The following is a 27,861-nucleotide window of genomic DNA, read 5'->3' as shown; positions in this document are numbered from 1 at the left end:
TTAAGAAAAGAGCTCTTTATTCCACGTCGTCCGATATTTTTACACAAGTAAAATAAAATGCATATCTCTATATACCGCGATCTGGGTGGGAGGCGGCGTTCTGGAACAAACGCTGCCGCCGAACCCTGTAAACATGATGGGGTGGAGATGGGGGTGGCGGGCGGGAGGCATCCGTCAGGGAGGGCCTGGCCTGGCCTCCCCACGGGTCGGCTGCCCGGCTGGCTGGCGGCGTGGAGAGAGACCCCGTATGTACACACACCTGGCTGCTGAGCACGCTGTCATATCTGCTGGGGGTCAGCAGGGCCCCAGCACTGTCCACAGCACCAGCGCCAGGCCCAGGGGGGCGAGGCTGCAGGCGAGGCTGGGCAGGGCACCTGAGCCCTCTGAGTCACCAGTCCCGCTGCCCCCGCCGCCCGCCTGGCCCAGACGGCAGTGGCTGCGGGTGCGGTTCTTGCGGGAACAGCCTGGCCTCCGGCGAGGGCCTGAGGTGGGGAACCCGGGTGGCTGGGAGCCCTCGGGCCGCACTGCGGTGAGCGGGGGCTCGGCAGAGCCAGGCAGAGTCCCAAAGGGGGAGTCGTTGATGTGCCGTGGGCCGGAGCCGTTGCCCGGCAGGCTGTCACCAGGCGGCACGCGCCCCTTCAGCGCATTGCCTGCCGAGGCCGGTCTCCCAGGCTCCAGCACCGAGGCCTTGTCGGCGGCGTCTGGCTGGCAGCACTTGGGGAGCCCCAGTGGCTCCTCGCTGGTGGCCCGGCCGGTCCAGATGGGGTGGTAGGGCCTGGCGGCCACAGCGCAGCCTTCCAGGTCACTGGCAGCTAGGCGCTTGAGGTCGCGGCCGGCCAGGCGTTGGGGGAGGGTGCAGGGCACTTCTGAGGAGGAGCCGCGGAACTTCTGCAGCCAGCCCCAGAGTGGGCGCGCCCGGCAGTCACACACCCAGGGGTTGTCGTTGAGCCTCAGGTACTGCAGGGCACGCAGGGGTGCCAGGGCCTCGGTGGGCAGCGCTGATAGATTGTTGGCAAACAGATAGAGCGTCATGAGACGGCCGAGGTCACGGAAGGCGTGAGGGTGCACGTGGGCCACGCGGTTCTGGTGCAGCAGGAGGCGGTCGAGGCTGTGCAGGCCGCGGAAGGCGCGCTCGGGCACACTGGAGATGCGGTTGCCGTGCAGGAAGAGGTGCGTGAGGTTGCCCAGGTCACGGAAGGTGTCGTCAGGCAGCGCCTGCAGCGCGTTGTCCTGCAGGTAGAGGTACTGCAGGGCAGCCAGGCCGCGGAACAGGCCCAGGCCCAGCTCCTGCAGCCCGCAGCGGTCCAGGTGCAGCGTGTGCAGGCGGCCCAGGCCGTGGAACGTGGCAGGGTCCACAGACCGGAGCTGCGCGTTGTCGCTAAGGTCCAGCTGCTCCAGCAGGGCTAGGCCGGCAAAGGCGGCCGCGTCGATTCGGGCCAGCACGTTCGAGTGCAGCCACAGGATGGTGAGGTTGCGGCAGGCGTGGAAGCTGGCGGCTGGCACATGTGAGATGCGGTTGCCGTGCAGGAAGATGCGCTGGCTGGCGGCTGGGATGCCCGCGGGCACAGCCTGCAGGCCTTGCTGGGGGCAGCTCGTTGTCACCTTGGGCTCATTGTAGCACACACAAGCACCTGGGCACGGGGCTGCCACCCGCCAGGCCTGCAGCCACAGCACCCATGCCAGCAGCCGGCTCCCTACAGGCAGAGGACAGGGTGGTTAGCAGGCGGGGCAGGGATACTGGAGGAGCTGGAGGTTCTGGAGCCAGGTGGCCCCAGGGATTGGGTCTCAGGAGCTCCTGGGGCTGGGACCGAGATGTGGCCACCACCCCTGGGAACTGGGATGTTAGGGTCCCCGCTTCACAGGCCACATGACCAACGCTGGGCTAGAACATGGCTCGGAGCCACACACTCCCCCTGGAAGCCACATCTGCAGACTCCCTACACCACACGTCCAGTGCTCACATACTCGGGAGCGGCCTGCCGGGTCACCAGGGGCACTCACTTGAAGGCCTCCTGAAATGGGCACTCGAGACTGCAGGCACCTCCTCAGGACTGCAGTGATACAGAGCCCACACTGTAGGAGTCCTGGGGGGCCCAGTGGAGGTTCCACCCACAAGGCCTAGGAAATACTGCAACGGGGCTGGGGTCCCTCTGGGCACCTCTGCTATTCCAGAGACAGTGCCTGGATGCCCAAGAGCCGGGGCAGAGGGCAAGTGTGTCCAGGGCTCAGGAGGAGGAGTCACGTCCCACAGCCACCCAGGCAGGCTGCTCCCTCCTCCACACTTCCTCCTTTTAAGCACTTCCTAACTTGGCAGGAACCCCTCCTGCAGCCTCCGCCCCCTGGCCTCATTCTCTGCTCCATCTCCTCCCTGGGAGGAGTTCACTCCTCCCCAGCCAACCCCTGCAGTGCCAGCTGCCTGCACCCCTCCCACCCAGATGCCATCAGCAGGGACAGCCTCCCAGTGGGATCCCCCCAGCCCCCGGGACCTGCACCCCCTCCTCCACTGTGGGGTCAGACACACCTGGGGCTTCACCAAGGCCCTACAAGGGCAGTAGCCCCTGCTGGGGTGCCGTATCCAGAGCTGGTCTCACCAGCGGAGCCAATCACCCCGGAGTAAGCTTTCCTGCCTCTCCTTCCGCCATTGAGCCCCCACCCCTTTCTAATGCTGATTTCCGCCTTCAGGAGTGAGTCTATTAAAATGTGAATCCCCCTGGGAGGGTTATGGCTTATCAGCTAACACTTGAGTTATCAGCTAACACCTGCGTTGACAGCTAACACCTTCCTCAGCAGCTGCCTGAGCAGGATTCTGCAGACACGAGGCTAAGTGCTGGGGTTGGAGCCAGGCAGGAGGAAGAAGCAGACTGCAGCCAGCTTCCCTGACCCAGAACTGTGACCCCGGGGTCTTCCAAACCACCCTGGGGCCCCTGCCCCACGGGGTACTCTCAACTTGGGCGGACAGTGCAGAAACCCCAAATGCAGAGCCCAGCAAGCCCAGCACACACAGTGGGCACCCATCACGTGCGTCCTCCCAGACTCAGGTTCGCAGGTCCTGAGACCCCCTCCCCACAGCCTGGGGGCCTCCCATGCCATGCCTGCCCCAGGGCCATTTATTGGCTACCAAGGAGATGGCAGCCCAGGGATGGGGGTCTGGAGGCCCCACCCTGGGTGGGCTGGGTGAGGAAAGCCCTTGGCCCTGGTGCTGTTTCAATGGCGGACACCCCTCTGCTCGAATTCTATACACTCTTCTTGGGAAGGTGGGGCCTGACCATGCCAGCTCCCCACTGGTGTCTCACCTGCTGTCACCAGAGGGAAACTGTCCTATGTAAATGGCACTTCCTGTCCCGGGGCCAGATGGGTGGAGGCCCCAGGTGCCTGTCGGGGGGACTCTGCCACATTACTGACCACACCACATCACTGATTGTGGGGGTCACCACCTGAGCCTTGTCACCGACCATACTATGCAACTGACTGCACCCACCAAAGACTAGCCATGCATGGTGACCACGCCCGCCACATCACCACCGTCCTGTGGCTCCAGGCCCGAAGCTATGGGCTGTGAGTTCAGCTGTGGTCAGGGCTTAGCTCACTCCCCCGGAACAGAGCCCTGTGCTCAGGAATCTCCTCCCTCCCGAAGCCGCTGTGTCCACTCTAAACACACCCCAGTGAGGTGCCAGGACTGAGCCACATGGTGGCGCGGGCTCAGGGGTGGGGTGGGGGGGACAAGGGAGGATGTTGGGGAGTGGCCACGTGGCGATCAATTCTGCCAGGAAGTGGATATCGGGCACAAAGACACGGCTCGGTTCCTGCTTTTCGTAAACCAACTTCTGAGGGTCGGGTGAGGTGGGCTCTCTTCTCACTACAGCCACGGTAATTGGCTCCAGCCCGGCCCCCCTTGGGGCCTGCCCGCTGGTCTCCATGGCAACCCCTCTGCTGAGCGAGCAGGAGGGGGCATCTTTTTATGAGATAATCAAACCCAACTTTGTGGCATGGGTTTGTCTTCACAGCTGGGGCCCTGGGATGAGGGAGACCCAGGCAGGTGGTGGGAGGGCGTCCTCTGACCCCACCCCAGGGGCCCGACTGGTGACTCACCAGCCTCCTCCCTGTCCCCATGGTGGACTGCAGCCCCTCCCTACCCCAAAAAACCTCCCTGGCCCATGGCCTCGATCTGTCCCCGTGGGCTCTGCAGCCTCAAGGCCACCAGGCCTCTCTGGCCATCTCGCCCACCTTTCTCCTCTCCCTGCCTGGCCGACTCCAACAGGATACTCTAGTGTCCTTCCAGAGACAACCTGGCCTCCCTGCCTCCCTGACCTCTCTTTCCACTCTCACCCTGGCCCCAGTTCTCACGTAGCATCCAGTATGCGCTCTGTCCTTCCTGCTCCCTGCACGTAGGGTGAGCAACCAGCCCTGCCACGGCCCCAGCTTTCCCAGAGAAACTGCACGGGGTGTGCCTGCCCTCTGTCCCCCCCAGGCTGGCCCTGCGGCCACCTGAACCTGCAAGGCCCCCAAGCTGCACACAGACTGGTACTTCTGTGCCTCTCCCACCATCCCAGGCCAATTTGTGTCTCTTCTTTCCTCCAGGGTCTCCTCCTGGGACCCCCCAGAGGATGGCCCTGCTGCTGTCAGAGCTGGGTCATGGCTGGGAGGTCCTGTTTCAGCCCAGGCCTGGCTCAGGAGCCACAGTGCGGGGAGGGCTGGCTGTCCTGCCTGGAAGGCTGTGATCTTTCCCAGGGGGGACAGTGACTGGATACCAACCGGAGCCTCTCCCTGCAGCAGCCAGACTGGTCAGGGCAGGACCCAGGACCACCAGGCTGAAGGCCCAGGAGGCTGGGCAGCAAACAGTCCAGGACGCATCCCCCTGATGGGAGCGGCAATCGGCCCAGGTGGGCACCTGCACCACCAGCTGCGGTGAGCAGAGGGCTGTTCATGCTCACTGCAGGAGCGGGTGAGAAGGGAGGGAGGGAGGAGGGGAGGAGGTGGGAGGAGCCAGAGGGAGGAGGACCAGGAGGGCAGGAGCAGAGGGGAGGGGTGGAGAAGGGGGATGGGGAAGCCGCGGTGGGAGGCTCCAGGCAGGCGGCTGCTGAAGTCAGCAGCTCACCCCAGCAGCCCAGGGAGCTGAGCGGAGCAGGGATGGCCTTCTTCATGTCGTCCCTGGCCCCCACTGTTCCTGGGGCCCTGCCTGCCTCCGTGCCCCGCCAAGCCTGGGCTGAGGTCCCACAGGGATGCTTTTGTCTCTGCCCAGTGAGGCCAGGAGGCAGCACAGGGCAGGCAGCTGTGGAGTCCCCGAACACCAGCTTTCATCCATGCGCAGCTTGGCGCCCTCGGGCCCCAATGCCACCCCTGGGCTGGGATCACCGGAGGGTCCCATCATCTGCTACAAAAAGATGTGAGTCAGCAATACATTTACAGATTAAGAAACTGAGACAGTGAGTGGTTAAGCCCTGCCTGATCCCACCCCAGACTACCCAGGAGGAGCAGCCAGGGGAGGGAGTCACAGTGCTGCCCGGAGGGGCCACGAGGCTTGTCCTGCCCAAGCATAGAGGCTGGTGGCCTGGATAGTAATGGGGAAGGGCATGGAGGGCTGAGCTGCAGCCACATGCGGAGAGGCGGGCAGCGCCCTCCTGTGCCATGGGTGGCTGGGAGGGGAATCTCCAGGGAGGCTCTGAGCGGCTGCTTCCCAGGGCTGGGGCCAGGGGTGGGGCCAGCTGTAGCACAGCCTGGACATCAGTCAGCTCAGGATCCTCTCGGACAACAGCCATGTCCCCGTGAGGCGGTCACGTCACAGACCGCAGTTATGAGGCAGAACAAGAGGCCACAGCTCAGCGCACCAAGGCCAGAAATAGCTCCGGGCGGGGGTGGCGGGCCTGTGTCATCCCCACACCACAGTGGGTCAGGGCACCCCTCCCACGCCTGCTCCCCACTCCTGGCCCTCCACTACTGACTCACTCCCCCCGCCCCCCATCCATCTGTCCCCCATCTTCGCTTACTTCTCACATGCACACCCACCCACCGTCCATCCTCAGGCCCCCAGACACGTGCAAGGGCAGCTCCATTCCCATGGTGCTTCCTGTGCCCTTCCAGGGCTCTGGGTGTGGGGGCAGGAGGCTGGCAGCAACTCCTGGTGGGGGCAGTCTGCCCTTGAGGGGCCCCACATCTCCTGGGGCTGTGGGCACCAGCCCCTGCTCCTTATTGATCTTGGCTGCAGTGGTGGGGTGGGCAGGCCAGGTCAATAACCGGCAAGGACACCTGCCTGGTGAGAGGGCACCGGACTTAGCTACATGCTGTGGGGGAAACTGAGGCCCAGTGTCAGCAGAGCCTTCGGAACTGGCCTCCCGGGTGTGCCTGGTGCTCCGTCAGCCCCCTCGGCTCCATGCCTTGCCCTGGAGAGCAGGGCTTGTCCCTGCCCCGTGATGCTGAGCTCACCGAGACAACGGGATGTGGGTAGGTCCAGGGCCGGCAGGCTAGGCCAGGGCTGGGCCCTTCAGTCCGGCCAGTTCTCTTGGAGGAGGTGTCAGGTTGAGGAACGTGAGAACTGGTGTGGGTATAATCAATAGCAAACACAACCAAAGGTCAAACACAATCATACGCTACTTACAAGAAACATGCCTAAAAGTACACAAAATCTTGTAATTAAAGATATTATCAGACAAATAATAAGTGAAGCAGGAGAAGCCACAGCCCCAGGGCTAGCAGGCTTCCCAGCCTCATGGTCCCAGGGGTGCTAAAAGGCCTTGCTGGGCAGTAAAGGCTCAGCCACCCCTACTCAGCCAGCTCCCCCTTGCCCCACAGGAGGCGAGAGCCCACCCTGCTCTTCCATGCTCCATCAGGAGCCAACAAACACCCGCTGCCTAATTATCTGGAGAATCCTATCTCCACCAAGGGCTCATCTTGGTCCCGCAGCTAATTCGGTCCAGCAGCCAGAGCAAGCTGAGTCCCCAGAGGATGCTAATGAGGAAGCGGCCGGTGGCTGGCATGCCCCCACCCTGGGGATGCACCCTGAGCCAGGCCTGGGCCCAGCATTGCCACACACCTGCCCCCCATGCCCATCTGCCTGCCTGACCCTGCCCAGTACCTGGTGCCTAGCTCTGCAGGGCCACGTCCATTCCCATGAGCTAGCATCCAGACCTAAGCCCCAGCCCTCCCACACCTGCCCCAGGTCCCCGGATCTGCTGCATGCACAAGGCTGACCACTGCCTGTGAGCCCAGAGTGTCGGCTTTGACAGGGCAGGAGGAAGTATGAGAGCATGTGCTCAGGGTGCACGAGGCAGGAGCACAGACTCCATGCATGCAATGGACCCTGGGGTGCACACAATAGGCGTGCAAACCAGAAACACACAGTAAGAGCCCCCGGGGCTGGTCAGGGCTCAGGCAGAGTCCACTGAGCCGTAGAGGGTCGCTGGGATGCGAGCCCCTCCCAGGAGCCAAGGCCCAACTGGTGGGTCTGCCCGCCACTGCAGTGGAGGAAGACAGGTGGGCACATCCCCATGCATTTTCGTGCCCTCGGCACTTGTAAAACATGATCAACCAGGCAGGCGAGCGGCCTCTGCCCGAGCAGAATTTATTCTGCTGTTGAAAGACACGTGTGGGTCCTGAGGCTCTTGCTGGCTCGTTCTCAGCAGCCTCAGATCAGTCTCAGTCAGCAGGAGAGCAGCTGGACAGGCTCCCATTGGAGCTGTCCCAGGGACTGCCCAGCCCTTCACGTTAGAAACTGAGCTGGGGGCAGCGGCCAGCCCACGACACATGAATGGCGCCTGCTAAGACCACGGAGAAGCTCAGCCATGCAGGGCCAGTGGGATCCAGCGCTCCTCAGGGGATGAGGGGTCTGAGAGGCAGCAGAGGATCCTCTTCAGCCTGGGACGTTCCCATTGGAATCGCCCCAGCCGAGACCAGAGCTCGGAGTCGGGGGCCAGAGTGGAACCCCTGTCAGAGCCTCAGGCCTCAGGCCTCCTATTCTACTGGCACCTGGCAAACTGGCCCAAGGGCTGGCTGCTGCTTCTGTAAAGGATGTGTTCTTGGCAGCCAGCCACACCTATGTGTTCACGCATTGTCCATGGCTGCTTTCCCGCGACAACAGCAGAGCTGAGTTGTTATGACACACTGTGTGGCCCACAAAGCTGGAATTATTTAGTATCACACCATTCACAGAAACAGTTTGCCGACCTGGTTTGTGAGCAAGCCGGGTGTGGGTGCTGCCACCTTCACCCTCACAACGACCCCAGCAGAGTTCACTCAAACCCCCGCCTAATGAAAAGGAAACCAAGGGTCAGAGAAGACCACGGTCCTGCTGAAGTCACATAGCCAGGTTAATAGAGCCCAGCAACCTCAGTGCAGGCTGAGTTCTGCAAGGTCAGCATCTCATGGAGGCCTGGGGTGAGGGGTCCTAGGCAAGAAGGAGACTCAGAAATACTGAAATACTCTGCAGGTCAAAAGAAAAACCATCATTTTGCAAAAGAGGCTATCGAGAGGCTCACAGTCAAACATGCATAAAAGAGGACAACTTAACACAAAGAAGTCGGGAAGGGTGGCTCACACCTCAGCCTCCTGAGTAGCTGGGATTACACACACACACACATGCGCACACACATACACACACAGAACAAAATGGCTGTAAGGAGCAGGGGACAGCAGAGGATATGCTGGATGACACAGTCCGGCTTGGGAGGAAAGGACTTGGGTGGCACTTCAGAGGAGATGAATCTAGTGCAGGTAGTTTTGAGGAGGGCGGTGGTTTAACTGAAGTAGGGGGTCTCTGGGGCCAGCGCCCCTCCATGCCAGTCTATTCACCCTGAAACCTTGCAGAGGTTGCGCTGAGGCGCCTCCCTGTACCCTGTACCAGGGACTCTGGCCAGGTCACACCAAGGTGGCTTATGACCCATTAACATCAAGCTGCCTCCCTGGGCTGGTCAGGGCCTTGAAGGAGGTGACCTGGACGTGTCGATGTGCTTCCCAGGACATCAGGATTCCAGCCTCTGCTAAAAGGATCTTCACAGTTAAGAACAAAGAAATATTAAAGATGAGAACACTTGGTCCAGGAAGCAAGAGGAAAGGGAGTGCAGTCCCTGCTTGCAAACAGGATGCCCTGGAGCACCCTCCATGGCCTAAGACCTGGCTACTCCTGCAGACCCATGGCCAAGATTGTGAAGAAAAAGTAGGCTGCAGAGGCATTTCTGTCCTTGTTATCATCATTGCAAACATGCTCATCATCACCATCCTCATCACCAACATCGCATCACTATCATCACCATCTTATTACCATCATCTCATCACCATTATCACCATCACCATCGTTATCACCATCATCACCATCCTCATCACCATCATCACCATCACTATCATCACCATCCTTATTACCATGATCTCATCACCATTATCACCATCCTCGTCACCATCACCATCAGTATCACCATGACTATGATTGTCACCATCCTCATCACCGTCACCATCAGTATCACCATGACTATCATGATCATCACCATCCTCATCACCATCACCACCATCACTATCATCACCATCCTCATCACCATCACCACCGTCACTATCATCACCATTACCTCATCACCATCGTCACCATCCTCATCACCATCACCACCATCACTATCATCATCACCATCATCACCATTATCCTTGTCCTCATCACCATCACGATCACCATCACCATCCTCATCCTTGTCACCATCACCATCACCATTCTCATCACCATCATCACTATCATCCTTATCCCCGTCACCATCACTATCATCACCATCACCATCCTCATCACCATCATCACCCTCCTCATCCTCATCACCATCATCACCATCCTCATCCTTGTCACCATCATCGCCATCCTCATCCTCGTCTCCATCACCATCATCCTCATCACCATCATCACCCTCCTCATCCTTGTCACCATCATCGCCATCCTCATCCTTGTCACCGTCATCGCCATCCTCATCCTCATCACCATCACTATCATCATCACCATCATCACCATCCTCATCCTTGTCACCGTCATCGCCATCCTCATCCTCATCACCATCATTGTCCTCATCACCATCACTATCATTATTACCACCATCATACCAGCTCTGTGCAAGGTCCTTAGATAGAGGGCAGCCTGGGGCTGACCTCACACAAAGACAGGAAACCCCAGGTGAGCAGTGGGACAGTATTGTGTGGCCCTGGCCCAAGGATGAGGAGGGGAAGAGGATAAGGGAGGGGGAGTGAGGGATAAAGGCCCCTGGACTCCTGGGACAGCCCAAGGTATAGCCTGTCCTTACTCCTGGAGGTTTCATGACATCCTTGTGCTGCAGCCTCCCATAGTAGAGTCAGGGGGTGACTGTCAACCCCACTACTCAGATGAGGCACTGAGGCAAGCACCTTGCTGGCCATCTTGTGAGGCCAGGAGACAGTGCATGCAATCGGGGCTCCAAGATCCTTGCCCACCCCCATACTCATCACCAATATCCTTATCACCATTATCATCGCCAGGAGACCAGCGTAGACCGTGAGCTCCAGGGATGACACAGCAAGGAGGGGCAGCCATTCTGGGCTCCCTAATCCCCCATAGCACCTCAACCTCAGCGCAGGCTGCCTTCCCCAGGGATGGCTGAGGGTGGGCCCTGGGGTCTTGCAGCCCTGGGCTCAGATGCAGCCTCTGCACCCCCTCACAGAGCAGGCAGACAATCTGCCAGCCCCCTCCAAGTCTGTCCCCACACCAGTGATGTGAGGACAACGAGATGCCAGCACCCACTTCCCCCCAGGACCCCAAAGAAACCCCACCCAGCCCCTACCCAGGCCTGGGCCCCGGGGCAAGCATCCTGCCTTCCCAGAGGCCTGCCATTCGGACCTGGGTCAGCCTTGTCTCAGGTGAGGATCCCAGGGAGGCAAGGCACAGCTCACAGTCTCAGAGCCACAAGGACCCCTCTGCTCCAGTGGTCTTGCAAGGCCACTCTGGCCTGACCTGGCAGTAGCCCTGCTTTATCATGGAGATGTGGCAGGCAGAAGCCTGGCTGCATCTGGACTGGAGGAGGGGGCAGCAGCCAGGCTGTGCTACAAACCCACCTGGGGCCACTTCCTCGCTGCTTCTGCCATCTCAGCCCCAGCAGAGAAAGGAGGCTGGAGGACAGGCCTGGGGCCCATGCAGCCCGATTCGTCTCACGAGAGACCAGGCTTGTGCTCAGTCGAGTTGCTGCGGCTTCTCAGTAGGCACTGATGGTCCCCCTCCCCTGCTCACCCACCATGTGTTAGACACAGGGATCTGCATGAGAGACATGTGTTCCTCCTTCCAGAGACGCACTAAAATGAGGGTGATGCAGAGTGACGGGTGGGGAGCACAGTGGCAGGCTGCTCCCCTGGAGAAACACCCAGAGAAAGGGGTTCCATCGCTGGCACCCAGGAGCACCTGGAGCCGATGGGCAGAAGACAAGCCACGTCTCAAAAGAGCAGCCAACCAGCCTCCCTCAAAGAAGTGTCCAGAAAACCAGTGACCAACAGGCATCTGGAATACACATCAATGCAGAAAAAGAGGGAGAAACGACACTAGAGGAAGCAGGCAGTGTGGGAAAAAGACAAAAATTAAAAGCAGCATCTAATTTGCATCTTCCTAGGCACAAAGGAGATTTAAAACAAGAAGAGGGTACTATGAACAAGGAGGCATCAGGCAAAAAGAAAGAGTGCCTGGAAATTAAAAATAGAATCACTAAAATTAAAAAAAAATCAATACGAATGTTGGAAAACAAGGTCAAAGATATCTTCCAGAAAGCAAAACAAAAGGAGAAAAAAAAATGAATGAGATTCAGGAGACAAATACAGGTTGAACACCTAAGGGGAGTTTCAGAAGAGAAAACAAAAAACGGAGAAAAGTTAGCAAAGAAATAATACCAGAAAACTTCCCAAAGCTGAGTACCCAGTCCTCTATTGGGCATTCACAGTGCACTTTCAGGCCCCTGAGGGTCAAGAGAGGCCTGAAGCTCCAGGAGGAGAAGCTGGTCACGAAGATGTGACATGCAGCCTGGTGCAGCGATGCATACCAGTGATCCGAGCACTTTGGAAGACTGAGGTGGGAAAACCGCTTAAGGCCAGGAATTTGAGACCAGCTTGGGCAACACAGTGAGACCCTGTCTCTACAAAAAAAAAACCTAAAAAATTAGCTGGGCATGATGATGCAAGCCTGTAATCCCAGCTACCTGGGAGGCTGAGGTGGAAGGATTGCTTGAGCTGAGAAGTTTGAGGCTGCAGTGAGCCATGATCATGCCGCTGCACTCCAAGCCTGGGTGACAGAGTGAGACTTTCCAAAAAAAACACACAAAAAGGAAGATGCAACGTGGTATTGGCCTTCTTCATAGCACACTCGATGCCAGGAAACAAAATTGCAACAGCTTCATAGCTCTGAGGGGAAAATAATTTCAACACGGAATTCTGGACTGAGACAATCCAGCTTGAACATACTTGTAAATACAGGAAGACTTCTGGAATGATTCACTGTATCCTTCAGAGAGTTAGTCAGGCTTATGCTTCAGCCAAAACGAGGTGCAAACCCAGAAAGAGGAAAACGTGGGATCCAGGAAGCATTAACTGGAACCTCAACAGGTGGTGGAGGGAAATGTTACGGGGCAGCAGGATAAGTGCTTGGGGTGAATCTTTATCCAGGGAAAAAAATGAGACCCCATTAGAAGCCCTGATGTAGGGAAGGGTAAGCCCATGAGGGTGGTGGATGGGGGAAGAAAGGTCAACTGTAAACCTCAATAAAAACAAAAGGCCATGAAGGAGAAGGAAGGTCACCTACCCCACGGCAGGATTGTGAAGATCATTTATGTGACCCGGGTCGGGAAACACTGGCTGGGAATGTAACTGATGGCAGCGAGACGGCCATGCTGGGGAGTGTGCTGGAGTAGACAGAGCTGGAGTAGCAGCTGTGGGAATGTGTCGGCAACCGCTGGCAAAGCCAGGGAGCAGGCAACGGTGGCTGCCTCCCAGGACTGGGGCAGGGGCAGATTGAGCCCATTCTCCAGACCAGCCTCCGAGGCTGGGTGCAGGTGCTAACCCTGTGCAATATAGTGTTGACTGAATGTTATTGTTTTAAAAACAACTGCATATTTGGCACTGAAATCTCAGAAAACAGAGATAAATAAAACGAAAAAAAGAAAGTGTATCTTCCAGAAGGCAGAGACATGTGGGTTAGAAGCAGGTATTTCCAAGGTGCAGGAAGAGACGGAGGGACGGTGAGAGCTCAGAGCACCTGGACGCACAGCCCCGGGGCAGCTGGCGTCTGGCCAGGGAGGATCCCGGCTGCTTTGCTGTCCCCTGCTCAGCCGAGGGTGGGACACAATGGGCTCTTGGCCCCAGAGACTCTGCAATCCAGACACCTGGAGAGGCAGCTTCTGGCTTAAAAATCCAGCTCTGTGCTTAGGCCTTCCCTGCAGGCCGGGCAACTGCTCCCCTCGCCCAGCCTCAGAGTTCCTGCCTGCCCACCCCACCCAGCCCTCACCCTGCGATGAAGCCCCACTCCCAGCTTCCCCTTACCCCTGCCTGCTCCTGTCCCCTCCCTGTCACAGATCCGAGCCCCCACTCCAGGCCAGGGTCCCTCAGGAGCAGGGGGTAGGGGTGCATGGTCAACACCTGGCAGGGTCGCCTGGCACTGGGGTGGGTGGGCGGCCCTGGGCCTCCTTCCTGACCGTGGCTGAGTCTCAGCTGCCATGAAAGCCCCCAGTGTGTCCCCGCAACCAAACCGAGGCATGCATGCAGCGGCAACGTGAATAAGTAATTGCTCTTTTATTAACAAGTGATAAATTATTCCTATATGATTGTGTGTGATAACTCTTCCTTATTTGAAATCAATTTGGGATGGAAATTGTTGGCGGCTTCTCACCCACGAGGGTGGGAGGCCCAGGTGCTGCTGCCTCTTGGAAAACGAGGTCAGTGTATTTCGGCTACTTCCTGAGGCTAAGGCACCGCCCCACTGAGCAGGGCCAGTGGAAGGGGGTCAGCTGCCCTCAGGGAGGCCGGGCAGTCCAGCCTCATGGCCACAGCATGTCTGTCTGGGACTCACTCCACTGAGCCCAGGGCACAGAGAGGTCCCCAAGCCCAAGGCCACACAGGGTCATCAGGGGTCAGGGGGCCATGCGTAGGCCACATTGCACTCATCCCCCCATGTAAGCCCCAAAGACTGGGCAGCCTGACCTTTCATCACACAGAGGACACCCCAGGACCCAGCTGGTCTCGTGGCCCGCCCAGACCACCCAACGGTGGTTTCTCAAACCTTCAAAGGCATAAACCATTCTCCTAAAATTGTCCTGATGATTTTACAACAGACCTGCCCCCATCCCCTTTCCTTCCTCCCCCAGCCTCACAGGGAAGGGTCCGGGGACTCAGGCTGTTCAGGGCAGTCCCCTGGACCAGGCCTCAGAACCTCTTCTGTTAATGCATATTTAAAACCTTGCAGCCCACGGGGCACAGCCAGCTGGGGCCTCCCTCCCAGGCCAGGCCTGCAGGAAGCCCCGCCCACCCTGCCCACTCCTCCACTGGCTGCTTCTCCAACTCTCATCTTGGCTGCAGCAGGCCTGGAGGCCCAGTCATCCCCATGCCCAGCCACATGGCCCTACTAAAGTACCACCTGTGCCTTTTGGCTAGGTTTCTCGTTTGAGAAATGGGAGGGCTGGGTCTGGGTGACGTACTTCTGTGGACCCGCTCCCAGGGTCTCCTCGATGCCCCTCCACCTTCCGCCCACTGCCAGGTTCCACTCCACACCTCGCTGGCCCACTTAGCAGGCCTTTCTGTTGCTTGAAGCACCCTGAGGTTTGTGCTCCACAGGGGCTGGTGGTCCACATACAGGAGGTGCTCCATAAATGCTTGTCATGTGAATACAGGAGGTGCTCCATAAATGCTTGTCATGTGAATGCACTAAATGCTTATCACTAAGAGCAAGTGGCAGACTATGCAGCTTGAAGACAGCATTCTCCAGGATGTCCTGCCCTGGGAGACAGCCTTGGCCCACAGCCCATGAGGCACTGATGCTCCCAGGGTGGGGGCATGGCTCCGGCACCTCGTGCCAAGGGCACTGTCTCTAAGTAGCATCACGGATGGCTTTACTTCTCTTACAATGTCTGCGTCTCCCCCACGTTCACGTGCTGAAGCCCGAAACCCCGGTGTGATGGTATTTGGAAGTGGGGCCTTTGGGAGACGATTAGGGTTAGATAAGGTTACAAGGCTGGGGCCCTCACCATGGTATTAGTGGCCTGGAAGAGAAAGAGACCCCAGAAAACGCATGCCCTCCTGTCTCTCCACCCTTCCTTCCCCCACCCTGTGAGGGCACAGTGAGAAGGTGGCTATCTGCAAGCCAGGAAGGGAACCCCCACCAGAACCAGCCCATGCTGTCTCAGACTTACAGCCTCCAGAACTCTCAGGAAATATGCTTCTGTTGTGTAGGACACCTTGTCTACCGTATTTTGTCAGGGCAGCCTGATCAGACTAATACAACTTCTTTCTTAAAACTTTGGTGTATTTTTCTAGATTTTCTACAACAAACATGACCTCGTAAAATCAAGTGTGTTTTTCGTTTGTCTGTTTGGTCTCATGCTGACACTGGGACAGGTGGAAGGGTGGGTGAGCCTGTCTTGCAGGTGGTAGGAGCCCCCTCCATGAGCCCCCATGCCCCGGGGTCCCTGCCCATCGTGATCGGCCCTGCAGGGCAGTCCTGGAAACAGGCCAGGGGTTGGGGGGGCCCTGGCTCTGCCTGGGGAGGTCTCAGGTAGGCCTCCAACCTCTCAGAACTGGTTCCTTCAGCTGGAAATGGAGATAACAAGGCCCACCTCATAGCGGGGGTGCACACGGCTTATGGTAGGTGCACAGGAAATGCCTGATCCACCCACCCAGAATGAGGCAGCCTGCACCTGGCCTCTCCCTGGAGGACCTTCTCACATCACCCCCAGAGGGACCACCATCCCCACCCCACAGAGAAGAAAAGTCCAGCTCCAAGGCCAAGTTGCAGCTAGGAAGGGCTCTGCTGGCATCCTACCTGGCTCTGATCCCCCGCCTGAAGCCAGCACTGCCCGGGGCTCTGCTGCTGCAAAGCCATCGTCCCTGCTGGCCTTTGCTCAAGGAGCTCCCCCTCCAGAATGCCCTGCCCTATTCCCAGACACACTTCCTCCAGGGTCTTTTCTCCCCCAGGCCCACCCCTGCCACCCCTAAGGAGGCTGGCCCCTTCCCAATCCCTTCCTTGTCCGCACCACTGTGTTGCCTCAGGTGTCCATCCTCAGACCCAGTAGGGCCACCATGGGAGCCCGGCCGGGTAATGGCCCATAAACTCCTGCACATGGAGTACTCAGGCAGGGAGGGGCATCAGCTTGGTGAGCATGAGTGACAGGCTGGGTGGGTCTTGACCTCACCCTGGGCCTGGGGTAGCCCCATGCAAGTGGGGATGATGAACATGGTGGACCCCCAGGCAGAAAGTGAGCCACAGGGGCTGTGCAGGACTGCAGCCCCTCCCTCCCCCCAATTCACCGGAGAGTAACCTGTGACTCCCCTGGCCCCTGGGGTCCTCATCACGTAGAGACCCGGAGGCAGTGATGGAGACTGTCCTGTCACATCAAGCTCCCTGCGATCTGGGGGCCAGGGGATCCTGAGTACCCTGCCTCCTGGAGTGCTCTGCGTGCAGGGGACACTAGTGGCGCCTTCAGGTGAGGTGGTTGGGGTAGCTTCCTGGAGGAAGTGATACCTCAGCCAGGAAGGGGGAGTAGGGGCGGTCCTGACATGCGGCAAGGCTCGGGTCCAGCGTGCACTGTTTTTCAGCCAGGAGGGTGGAGGCGCTGAACCACTGGGACCTCAGGTGTCCAGGTCACCTGCCCCTGGAGTCCCTGGCTGTGACAGAGGTCCTGGTGGGCAGGTCAGTGTTGGGGGCAGGCCAGGGCGTAGGGGAGGGCTCGCAGGGAGTTGGTGCTCCACCCGCCACCCATCATCTGCCTCAGGCCACCCCAGGGGACCAGCCTCCGCTCTAGCAGCTAGTGAAGAATGGAGTCCATTAGGGCCGCCATCTGTCTCAGCCATGACGGGTCCTCGCAGTGACATCCAGGAGGTATGTAGATAGAATACCTTTATGGGGAGAGTTTTCCTTTTGCCAATTTTCAAATAGGAAGCCAGACACTTGTCACACCCGTCCCTGTGTCAGCCTCTGCCTGACATAAATTGGGGCCGAGGCAGGGAGATGAAAGACAGCCTGGACGCAGCTGGGTGTGCAGGGGCCACGTGTCAGGCCGCAGGAGCACCAGAGCCGCAGGCAGCCTCCCGCTGGGGCTGAGGAGGGCTCACCCTACCATCCACTTCTGCAGCCTCCACCCTCCCTCTGCTCCCCTCCAGACCCACAAGTTCTTCACCTGCCCTCCCCCAAACCAGAGCCCCTCAACTGTCTCACACGGGCGGTGGGCTGTCCTGCAGCCACTCGGCTTCCGCTAGGGGACACTGGAGCCCCCCTCGGCACCCAGGCCAGCAGCTTCAGCTCCTCTTTCAGACCTGGGGCCAGTGTGGCTTCCATGAGCACTTAATGTGGGGGGGTTCAGAGTCCTCAACCCCCATCCCGTTGGCACTCCCAGGGACCTTGTGGGCTTCCGCGTGTCTCCCTGGAATCTGGGGCTCTTAGGGGTAGAGTGTGTCAAGAATCTCAAGGTACCTGCCTCGCAGCACAGGACTGTCTTGGAACTGAGGCCAGGAAGCATTTGCTAAGAGAATGAAGGAAGAAGCAAGTGACCCTGGGGACCTCCCCTGCATCGAGGACGGGCCCAGGGTCCCCTGGGAGTACACCTCGGTGCCAGAAACTGCACCAAGGATGAGGAAGGGAGGGCCCTCCCCAGGGGACACTTGGGGTTCACCTGCCAGGCCACACTCACACCACAGCCCTCCATGGCCCCAGCGGGTAGGGCAAGGGATGTGCCCAGTTGAGGGAACCATGGCAGTCCTGCTGCTGTCTCACTGGCCCTGGAGGGCTCATCTGTAGCCCCAAAGGGAACCCCGAGCAGCCAATCCCTGCTGGGCTCATGGGGTACCACCTCATACAGCCTCATTCCTTGGGAGGCCCTGAAGAGGCCCTGGGGCTGGGCAGGGCGGTGACCAGCCAGCTCCATGCTCCCTGAAAGGGGGCCTGGATGTCCAGGGAGAGCCGGGAGGGAAGCGGAGACTCCTGTGGAGAGTGTATGGGAGGGAACTTGGCTGGGCTCTCCAAAGAAGGGGGCACCAGGGCCGACTCCCAGGTTCTTGGTGGCGTGCGTGGAGGCAGGTGGGGCAGGAACTCCAGCGTGGCACATTCCGCTCGACCTTGGGCCAGCTTCTCAGCCCTCCCTCCACAGCCGTGCTGCTAGCCGGCCACGCACAGGCAAATGAGTTCCCCAAGTGGGTGGAAGGGGCTTCTGGGGTGGGGGCCGAGCCCAGAGACAGGTGGCCACCCTCCCACTGCTCAGTCCCACCCTGCCCTGACACCACCAAGGACTCTGCCTAAGGACCAGGCAGGGACAAGACCTCCCCTCCCTCAGCCCCACTGTCACTTGGGCTCCCTTGGCATGAACTAATGTGTCTCTCAGGACATCCTACAAGGACCCTCATGGCAGAAGGACTGATGGGAAGGGGCGGCCCCAGACAAAAGTTCCTTCTCTGTACCCTCCAGGATTCTGCAGAGGCTCTGGCTCCAGGTAGTACAGCAGGGCACACATGCCCGTCCTCACTGGCCACACAGGCCAGCCAGGTTCCATCCTGGACCCCCCAAGGGCAGGACAGGGGTGAAGGCCCTGCCACCCCTGCCCAGAAGGCCCCAAGGTCCCATCGCCAGTCTCGATTTCCACAGCTAGTTGAGCTGTCCCTGGAGCCAGATCTGCCAGGAGCCTCCAGCTTGCGCAAATCAAGCTTCCACTACGGCCAGGCCCTGTGGGTGGTGCTCACCGACCACCGCTCCAGCTTCACAATAGCCACATGCAGGCAAAGGAGGCTCAGAGGATGGGTGGCTCCCCTGGAGAAAGAGCGTGACCCTGTGCAGCCATCTGGGCCAACTGATCTGCACCTGACAGCCAGCCTGAAGAGCCACCAGCCCTGGGGTCTCCCAGAGCTGACCCAGGGACAGACAGGCACCAGGCACTGCCCACGAAGGTGCAAAGGCTCCTCCTCACTGGCACCTGGGCCCTCCCTCCCTGCCAGTGTGCTGCCTCACCCTTCATGGCTTTCTGCACCCTCAAGCTAGGCCTGAGCTCCTCAGGTGATGTGGAGATGGGGAGGCACAGGTGCCAGGCACTGGGATCTAGGGATAGGGGCTTTCCCAGAGAGGATGGAAAAGAAGGTTCCTACATGACACCCTGTAGCCCAGGCCCTGAGAACAAAGGGCCCAAGACTTCATCTAAGGGCAGCCATGGGGGAGGTTAGGCAGGCAGCATCTGGCTGGAAACATGTCTTAGGGAAGCACTTGAATCCCGGGTGGGGAATGAGTAGTGGGGGCTGGCCATGGCCACAGGCCGGGCATAGAGGCCAGGTCTGAGGCCCGCCCTCAGTGAGGAGTAAAGGGGATGGACCGGGAGACGGGGTGCAGGTTTGATACTGATTTTGCCTTTGGGGACAGATGGAAAGAGGCTGGGACTCCGGGCTTGGATGCTGGGTACGAAGGACGTGACACTAGCAGACAGGCTGGATGTGGAGGCCCAGGTGTGCAGTGGGGGAAGCTGTGTTTGTGGGAGAGATGTCGAGCTGCTGGGGCACTAGGGAGCCTGAGTCCCTGTGCTGGTGCACAGGCCTGGCACGCTGCAGGGTACAGTCACCATTCCCTGACCCTCCCAGACCTGGAAAGCAGGGCAGAGCTGGTGACAGGCCAGACTGGGGCCTTGGAATGATGACATCTGGCATGCGGCGGAAGGGGGGGCATGTAACTGGGGACTGTGGACTCCCAGCTGGAATCTACCTCCACCTTCCACATCCACGCACTGTCTTTTGCTCTTTACTGAGCACCTACTGTGTGCAGGGCCTGCTCTAGGCCCTGGGACCACCAAGGGTCAGCCCTCTGCAACCCCAGCCCTGCACTCAGCCCCCACCCACTTCCTCCAGAGCCCCACAGCCCATACACTGAGGACTCTACTTGTTTTCCTGCTCTTGAGGGCACCGAGCTGGGAACACTACCTCTGGCCACCAGCCGTGGACTGCAGACGAGGCCTACGGTGACCAGGAAGGGTGGAGCTGTCCAAGGTCACACAGCAAGCCGGCACTGCACAAGCTGATCTCACGGCTGCCCAGCCTTGGGGAAGGTGGGACTTCTGGCATGTCCCCAAGCTGGCCTCATCTGAGCCCTGGCAGAAGGCAAATAAAGGCAACATCTCAACAAGGTCGTGATAGCCGGGACAAACAGAGGACACGGTGCTGGGGATCCAGGCAAGCACGGGACAATCCAGGAAGGCTCCCAGGAGGAGGTGAGGGGCCTGGAGCCCTCCCTGGCCTGAGCCCCTCCTCGACACTCCAGCCTGTCTAGCCCTACCCCCTTCCTCGATGGGCCGCTCACCCAGCCTCAGCCTTGGCCTGACATTTCCCGTGACATTTGCTGCAAAGAAATAGAGTCATAAATCCAAAGGTTAAATTTGCACATCGCCTCAAACTGCTGGGAGAAGCAGTGGTCCCTCCACCCACTCGGTGCCCCATGGGTGCGGGCGTTGTGTGGCAGGGCCCATCCCGGGCCCTTGTTGGCGGCCCGCAGGTCTCATCCTCTGGTCCTCTGAGGTACCTCAAACACTGTTTCCCAAAACGGGTTCCTGGGCACACCAGGCCCTGAGGTGCATGGCATAGGGGTGCCTCTCAGAGAAGGCGCAGCCTCAGCAAAACAGGGCCCAAGACGCCCTGTGGGAAAGGAGCACCATCAGCACCATTTAATCCAGCAGGTCCCACATTTGACCACAAAGCCTTTATGTGAAACCCACCAACATTCCAAAGAACTTCAACTCCATGGACTGTGACCCATGACAGACAGCTAAGAATGCCAGGGTGCCTACTGGAGAGCCAGGAGGCACCTGGGGGCCCAGGGCAGGCTGCTCTGAGGCTGGCACCTGACACCCACTCCCAGATCAGCCTGGCTCCATGTGCCAGGGCCCTGAATGGGGCTCATCGCCTTCCAGGCCTGTGTGGACCTACATGGGGACCCTGACCTGTGCCCACTCGGCCCCTCCTAAAGCCACTCTTGAGATGTGCCAACATCCCTGCCTTTCTATTCCACCTCCTGGGTCTGGCTGCCATGGGTCGCCTCCATCAGACAGGATACAGCTGCGGGACGCTGCCAGCATCACCCCATGCCCCGCTGCTCCGAAGAAGAGGCCCCACAGGCAATAGTGGGCAAGACCAGAGGCTGTGTGAAAGAGCAGGGCAGAGGCCGCCTCAAGGCACCACTGCACAAATGGCCATCCAGAGAGCTGACAGCTGGAAACAGGCTCTATTCACTCCCATCACCCACCTGGCCGGCCCACGGTTGTCAAAGGCCTCAGTGGGCTAGGAGTGGGGGGATCTGGCCCTGCTGCTGAGCCCCCTGAAATCAGCCCAAGCATCAGGGGAGGGGCACATGGAAAGCCCCGGACCTGATGAGGAGGGCTGTGCAGACCTGCATCTCTGGGTGCCCAGCTCCGTGGCTGCAGGCAGTGCAGGAGGCCAGCGCAGGTTTGGATAAATAAAAGATGGTGCATTCTCGGGAAGGGATTCCACACACACCAGTAAACCCATGATGCACAAGAATAGTTCCCGATGTGCAAAATGTTTAAAATACAGTGATAAAAGAAGAAACGGCAGCACAGAACACCTGGTGTGGGGGGACCCAGCTGGGCCCCAGGGACAGTGCAGGGAGAGTTGCGGGGTGGGACAGCATGGCCACCACTCCAGTTGGGCTTCCCCAGACCACTCTGTGACCTCCTCTCCTTTAAAGCATTTAATCCTAGAGATACATGATGCCAAGGATCACATCCCTTGATTTGCCTGGCTCAGATGAGAATCTGACAGGCCAGGAACAAATGAATGAATGAACAGATGAGAAAGCGGACGGATGGTTGGGGAAAATGCATCATCTGGGATTTGGCTTTGAGGAGGGTGCCTGTGACTTTGGCCTAGGTGCAGCCAGGTGGCAGAGCAGGGCCACTGAGGGGTACAGAGAGGGCTCTGAGAAGGCATCTGCATAGCTGCAGAGGCAGCAGGTGGCCAGGCCAGCTCCTGCGGAACCCGAGGCCCATGCCCTGGGTGGCTGCAGAGGGTCAGGCAGGCCAGCGTGGGGGTCAGAGGTCAGGGCCCACCAGAATGGGGGCGGAACAGCATGAACCTCATTGATCAGACAGTAACCAAGTGCCAGGAGCCCTCACTAACCCTGTGCCAGGGCCAGGCGGGGCTCCTGGCTCACACACACATTTGCTCATTTCCAGGTCATCCTGGAACTCCCCCTGTGCTTCCTGCTCTCTTTCCCAGGTGCACAGACTGAGGTTCCCAGGGAGAGGTTCCGGGCCACAGGCCCAGGACAGCAGGAGGACTCCTCTGCCTCCCGCCCGTCCTGGCCTCACCAGCTGGACCCTCCTGGTGCTGCACCGGCTGCACATGGCTGTCCGCGCCACAAAGCATGAATTGAAGGCCGGGGCAGAGACAAGGAGGGGCAGTGCTAGGCAGCTGTGCTGTCCCTGGGCAGAGGGAAGGGGCGGGCACCATCCCACATGCCCTGGCCTTCTCAGCCCGCCTATCACTCACAGCAACAGCAAACAAATCCCAGCCCCTCCACGTGTTGTGGGCCAGTCCCCAGCCTCTGAGGACAGCAGGACCTACCCCCACCTTCAAGGGCTCCAGCCCCTGTGGCAGTGTCCCCCATAGACCCTCCACAAACCCTCTGGCTTTCAGAGACCCAAACCTACATTTCTGCCAGTGCCAGTGGAAGGACCCTGGAACAGGGAAACTGAGGTTCAGGGGTTCCATAGCTCCCCCATGTGAGGAACAGGGGGAGGGCAGGGAGGGAGTGAAGAAACTGCGGGGGTATCTCCCAAGCTGGGCAGCATCCTTGCCTTGTCCCCCCTCCACTCACCTGTGGCCTGAGTTGCCTGACCAAGGTCTTTTATTGCCCCTTCTGCAAATGGATGGGGTGAGGGGCCCAGCTGGCAAAGCAAAGGTCCCAGGAGGACTCTGCTGAGAGGGGGTGTGGGGAGGTGTTCTGGGCATTCTGAGGGCAGGAGCACTGGAGTCAGAGCTCCATGGGGAAAGTTGGGCCAACTCCACCCAGCCTCAGCCTGGAAGTGCCCGGATAATCCCTGACATGGACCCATGTAGCAGGTGAAGATGACTGAGGCAGAGGTCACACCGCCAGCAGGTGGCTGAGCCAGGACCCAAATCCAGGCCATGGTTCTGCCATGGCAGGCCCTGCACGTGCCCCTCTGCCAGGTGGGATCGAGGTGCTGATGGCCACACATTCCCACCCCTGGCATAGAGCTTGCTTCCTCCTTGCCTCAATGGAGCAGAACGGGGAACAGTACCCCCTTTATAGATGGGAAGACTGAGGCTTAGAAGAAGAGACTGGCCAGCCCCACTGCTCCAGCCGCCCCTCTGCTGGTATGTTTCACCCTCACACAACCTGCAAGGATGACCTGCTGGTCCCTGCTCTACAGATGAGGCACTGGTAGTGGCCAGGGGAGCAGGAGGTGTGGCCAGCCACTCCGAGCCCCAGCCCAGGGCTCCTGCCACAGTGCTAGTGGGCCACCCTTGCTCATCATGCAGCACGGCGTCCACCTACACAACACCTAAGGCAGGGGAGCCCACCACAGAACCCCTCACCAAGAAGGTCCTCACCATGGAGAAACTGAGGCACTGGAGGCAGGGCTTCTCTGCAGTCACGCTGGGTCATGTGCTCCAGTCAGCCAAGCTGCAGTGGCCACCAAGTGTGCCCAGGGTCTGGCCTCTTGGCCACAGTGTTGACCTCATGGTTTGAAATGAGTCTTCCCTGCCCAGGCAGGTTCCAGCCCACCGTTGCCCATCACTGCCTCAGCCCTGGTGGGTGGGGAGTGGCTGGGAGACCCTGCCCCTCACACCCTGGGCTGTGGGCATTCATTGAGCCCCCAACACAAGTTCCAGGGCCTCTGCTCCAGATTAGGCCACAACCCACCTAGGCACACAAGGGGTACCCACACCCCGGAGGCAAAGAGACATATGCCTATGTGCCCCAGGCACACATGATCACGCGCACAGACACACGTGCAGATGCATATCAAGTTACACACATGCACACACAGACACTGAGGGGGAGAACCCCAGGACATAGAGGCAGGCAGGTGGGCCCGGCCTCCCCACTCAACACATGGACATGTGGGTGCGGGAGTGGGTCTTGTGAAAGGGGCCCCAGCATGTGCCACCCGTGGAGACCACAGCAGGGATGCCGCGTGCATGCATGTGTGGCTGTGGGCGTGCAGGCGAGGGCGAGGACACAGATATGCACCCTCAGAGTCCGTGTGTGCACCCAGCGTTTGTGCATGTGCACACTGGAGCGGCGTTGGCATGCATGTGCACCAGCGGTGTGCAAGTGTGCAGTCGGTGTAGACATGTGCACGTGCAAGGAAACGTGTGTGCAGCCTGCGGCACCATGAACATCAGCAGGGCAGCCTGGGTGGGCATCTGAGGGGCACCCTCCAGGCAGGGCATGCCAACTCACATGGAGCCCACCCTCCCTTGCCCCCACTGCGGGACCTCACACTCGGTGTGGGGGGAGGAGTCCCACAAGGACTGCCAGGGCGGGGTTGCTGATTGCCCCACCGCCCCTGACTCCCCCAGCCAACCCTCTCAATGTCCCTTGGGCTGCAGATGGCGGGGCATAGCTGTCTCCTCTCACAGCCCGCCCTGGTGGAAGCGCTGGGACAACCCTGTCCCCCACGCCCTCTACTGCCGCCAACGCCCCCATTCATCCCACTGCGGCCTGACCTCAGAGACACGGGAGGTTCTGAGCCCAGTCTGAGAGGCAGGAGTGGAGGCGGCCCGACACCCCCACCCACCCTCGGTACCCACGTTTCTGCAAAAACCCGATCGTTAACCCCTTCGTGTCCGGGGCGCTCAGAGGATGGACCCCGCCCTTCCAGCCCGCGGCCCCCAGCCGGGACCTGGACCAGCGTCGGGGACCCCCGGACCGCCACCTCCGGCCCCGTCGTCGCCGTCAACTTTCCCGGGAAGCAGCAACTTTTCCTGCTGCCTCCGGCTCCGCCCTCCCGGGGCCGGGGCGCCCGCGGCCCCAGCCTGGCGCGGCACTGCGGTGGCCCTCCCGGCCGCCCGGCAGCGCTTCCCCCACCTCGGCAGCCCGGGACTGGCCCTGCGGCTCCGGGGAGGGGGTGAGCCGCCCCCTTCCGCGCCCCCCGCCGGCCAGGCCCGGGCGCCGCGCGGACACTCACCTCCGGCGGACGCCCTCTTCATCGTAGGGGTCGGGCGGGGCGCGTCGGGGACCGAAAGTCGCTTCGGGGCGGGCGCCCGTCTCCCCGCGGCCGGGTCCGCATCCAGGCGCCGCCGCTTCGGCCCGGCCCCGGCCCGGCCGCGGGACGAGGCTCGGCGCGCTCCGCTCCGCCCGGCTCGGGCTAGGCTCCGGCCACGGGCGCGCAGGGCGCGCAGGGCGAGGGCGGCGGCGGCGCGGACTGGCGGGGCGCTCGCGGCGCGGGCCGGGAGGATGAATGTTTTATGGGATCAGGTGGTTTGACGCGCGAGGAATCCGCCCGGTCCCTCAGCCGGCCGGGGCGGGGCGGGGGCGGGCCGGGGCGGGGCCTCGCGGCGGGCGGGGCGCTCACCTGGGCGCGGGCGCGGGCCGGGCTGGGGCTGCAGGGCGCGGGCCGGGGTGGGGGCGTGGGCGGCGCAGCAGCCGGGGCGTGCAGGCCGGGCCACAGGAGGCGCTCAGCCCGTCCGGTGCTCCGGCGCCGCGCGGCCCCAGACAAAGGCGGCGCATTCCTGAAGAGGCGGCGGCCCCTGCAGGCGGCCAAGGGTTTGGCGGCCCGGGCTGGAGCGGGCCGGGGGTGCGGGCCCGAGGGTGTGGCGGCCTAGGTTGGCCCGGTTCCCAAGCAGGCAAGGGCTTTGTCCCGAGGCCTGGGGATGGCCTCTGCCTGATCCAGTCCCTTCCTGGCCTCACGAAACCCATGAGGCCCCCGCCCCATGCACAGAAGCTCCTTGCTGGAGCATGATCGCCCCCGTTTTTCAGTGAGAAACAGGCTCAAGGCTTAAGAGAGTACTAGGGGCCCACCTCGGCCTTCGTGGCCGTCTCTGCACCATCCCAGGGAGGGGGCCCAGGCCTGATGTTACCCGTAACCCTGCAGGGGTCCCCCACCTCTTCCCACCTGCAGTATGGGGGCTCCAAACCCAGAATACGCTCTCTGAGGCCACCTGCTTAGTATCCGCCCCCCACTCCGACCAAGCCAGCCCCTGCCGGGTGGCCATGGGGCCAGAGAACCCAGTGACCCCCCTGCACACACACAGGGGTGCAGGTGTCCCTTCTCTGTCTCCTGCTCAGGGCACCCACCGGGCCTCACTGGTGAGATCCTAAGTGCATCCCGAGGTCTTCAGACAACTGTCAGGCTGCCCCTGCACCTGGAGGAACACCAGGAGTCAGCTCAGCCGGGCTGAGTCCTCCCCAAGCCCACCCTGCATGAGAGGAACATGCAGATGAGGGTCTTGCAGGCCAACCTGGCATCAGTCTGTAGGACCTTGACTCAAGGACAGAGTGGGCCAGCGTGAGGCCTTGATGACCCCCGTCAGAGCCCAGGTCCATGGATATGAAGCAGCGAGGCCTGGTGACTGGCAGCCCTGTGCTGTCTGCTTGCCCCTGGCCGTGGAGGTGGCCCTGAGGGAGATGAGCAGGGCCCAGGGCTGCTGGCCTGCCTGCTTTGTCCAGAGGAAGTGAGGGCCTCCCAGAGCCCAGGAGCTCCCATCTGAGCCCAGTGGCAGGCAGCTTCTCAGGGCGGAGCCATGCTGGGCAGCACTCTGCCTGGTGTGGAGGCTGCACTGCCCACATGCCTCTGGCGGCCTCTCTGTGGCCCTCATCACACCTTGGCCTGCTTTATCCCTGTCACCCTTGTCCCAGCCTAGGCTTTCCAGGGCATTGTGGAGTGCATGCCATTCCCAGCCATACAGAGGGTGAGATGGAGCCCAGACACTCCCAGCCACTCTGCCCCTTGGCCTCCTGAAGGGGTGGGCTATGCATACACTGCCACCTCTCCAGGGGGTGCTGGCTGCCAAGTGCCACCAGCTCAGCCCCTGCAGTGGCTCAGCAGGTCCTCCCACAAACACATCAAGACGTCATCACCATTGCACAGATGGGGAAACTCAGGCGAAGCTCATAGAGCCAGTGGGAGGCTGAGACCTGACCCCCAAACAAGCATTCTTCCTCTAAGGTCCCTGCACACAGCAGCCCCCAGAATAGGAACTGAGCTCTCACCACAGGGATGTATCAGACCCGCAGACAAGTCATGTGGCACTGGCCATCAGTCTGAGGACAGCGCTGGGGTGGACCAGGCTCCACTCGGAGGCTGCTCTGTGCTTGCAGAGAGGCCTTGAGAGGACACTTCTGTGCTTACTGCGCAGGCATCGCTTCAATTATCAGTGACCCAGAGTGGCCCACCACAGCTGAAGATTGTGGCCACACCCCTCTCTCATAGATTTAAAGCCCCTCCCACCCCTTTTGCAGCAGCTGAAGTGACCATTCTAGGGCATGGGATGGGCATGGGAGGAAATGGGGAGCCAGGGCTGCCTTGGAGGCTTCTGGCCCCAGAACCCTCTCCAGTCACCAAGCTTGGCTGTTCCCGGTCCCTCTGGGCTGGGACTTGGGCCTCTACCTCCTCACAGGTCTGTGCCGTGGGAGCAGGGCTGGGGGGAGGGCTGGTTTCTTGTGTCCGACACCTCGGTCAGCAC

The 27,861-nt window shown here is 60.4% G+C and overlaps 1 protein-coding gene across 1 annotated transcript; it reads right to left on the bottom strand.

Annotated features, from left to right (window-relative positions):
• Nucleotides 1–25,600, bottom strand: RTN4R (reticulon 4 receptor). Its single transcript, XM_021673948.2, has 2 exons — nucleotides 25,365–25,600; nucleotides 1–1,694 (listed from the first exon to the last, which is right to left on the bottom strand). The coding sequence occupies exons 1-2, from the start codon at nucleotides 25,384–25,386 to the stop codon at nucleotides 295–297; spliced, it is 1,422 nt and encodes a 473-aa protein (XP_021529623.2). The 5' UTR covers nucleotides 25,387–25,600; the 3' UTR covers nucleotides 1–294.
• Nucleotides 25,601–27,861: the final 2,261 nt, after the last annotated feature.

Source organism: Aotus nancymaae, unplaced genomic scaffold (genome assembly GCF_030222135.1).
Source record: "Aotus nancymaae isolate 86718 unplaced genomic scaffold, 86718_ANA_hifiasm-v0.15.2.pri h1tg000049l, whole genome shotgun sequence".
Taxonomy (NCBI): Eukaryota; Metazoa; Chordata; class Mammalia; order Primates; family Aotidae; genus Aotus; species Aotus nancymaae.
Note: the sequence above shows the minus strand (reverse complement) of the source record. Positions and strands in the feature narration are given on the sequence as shown.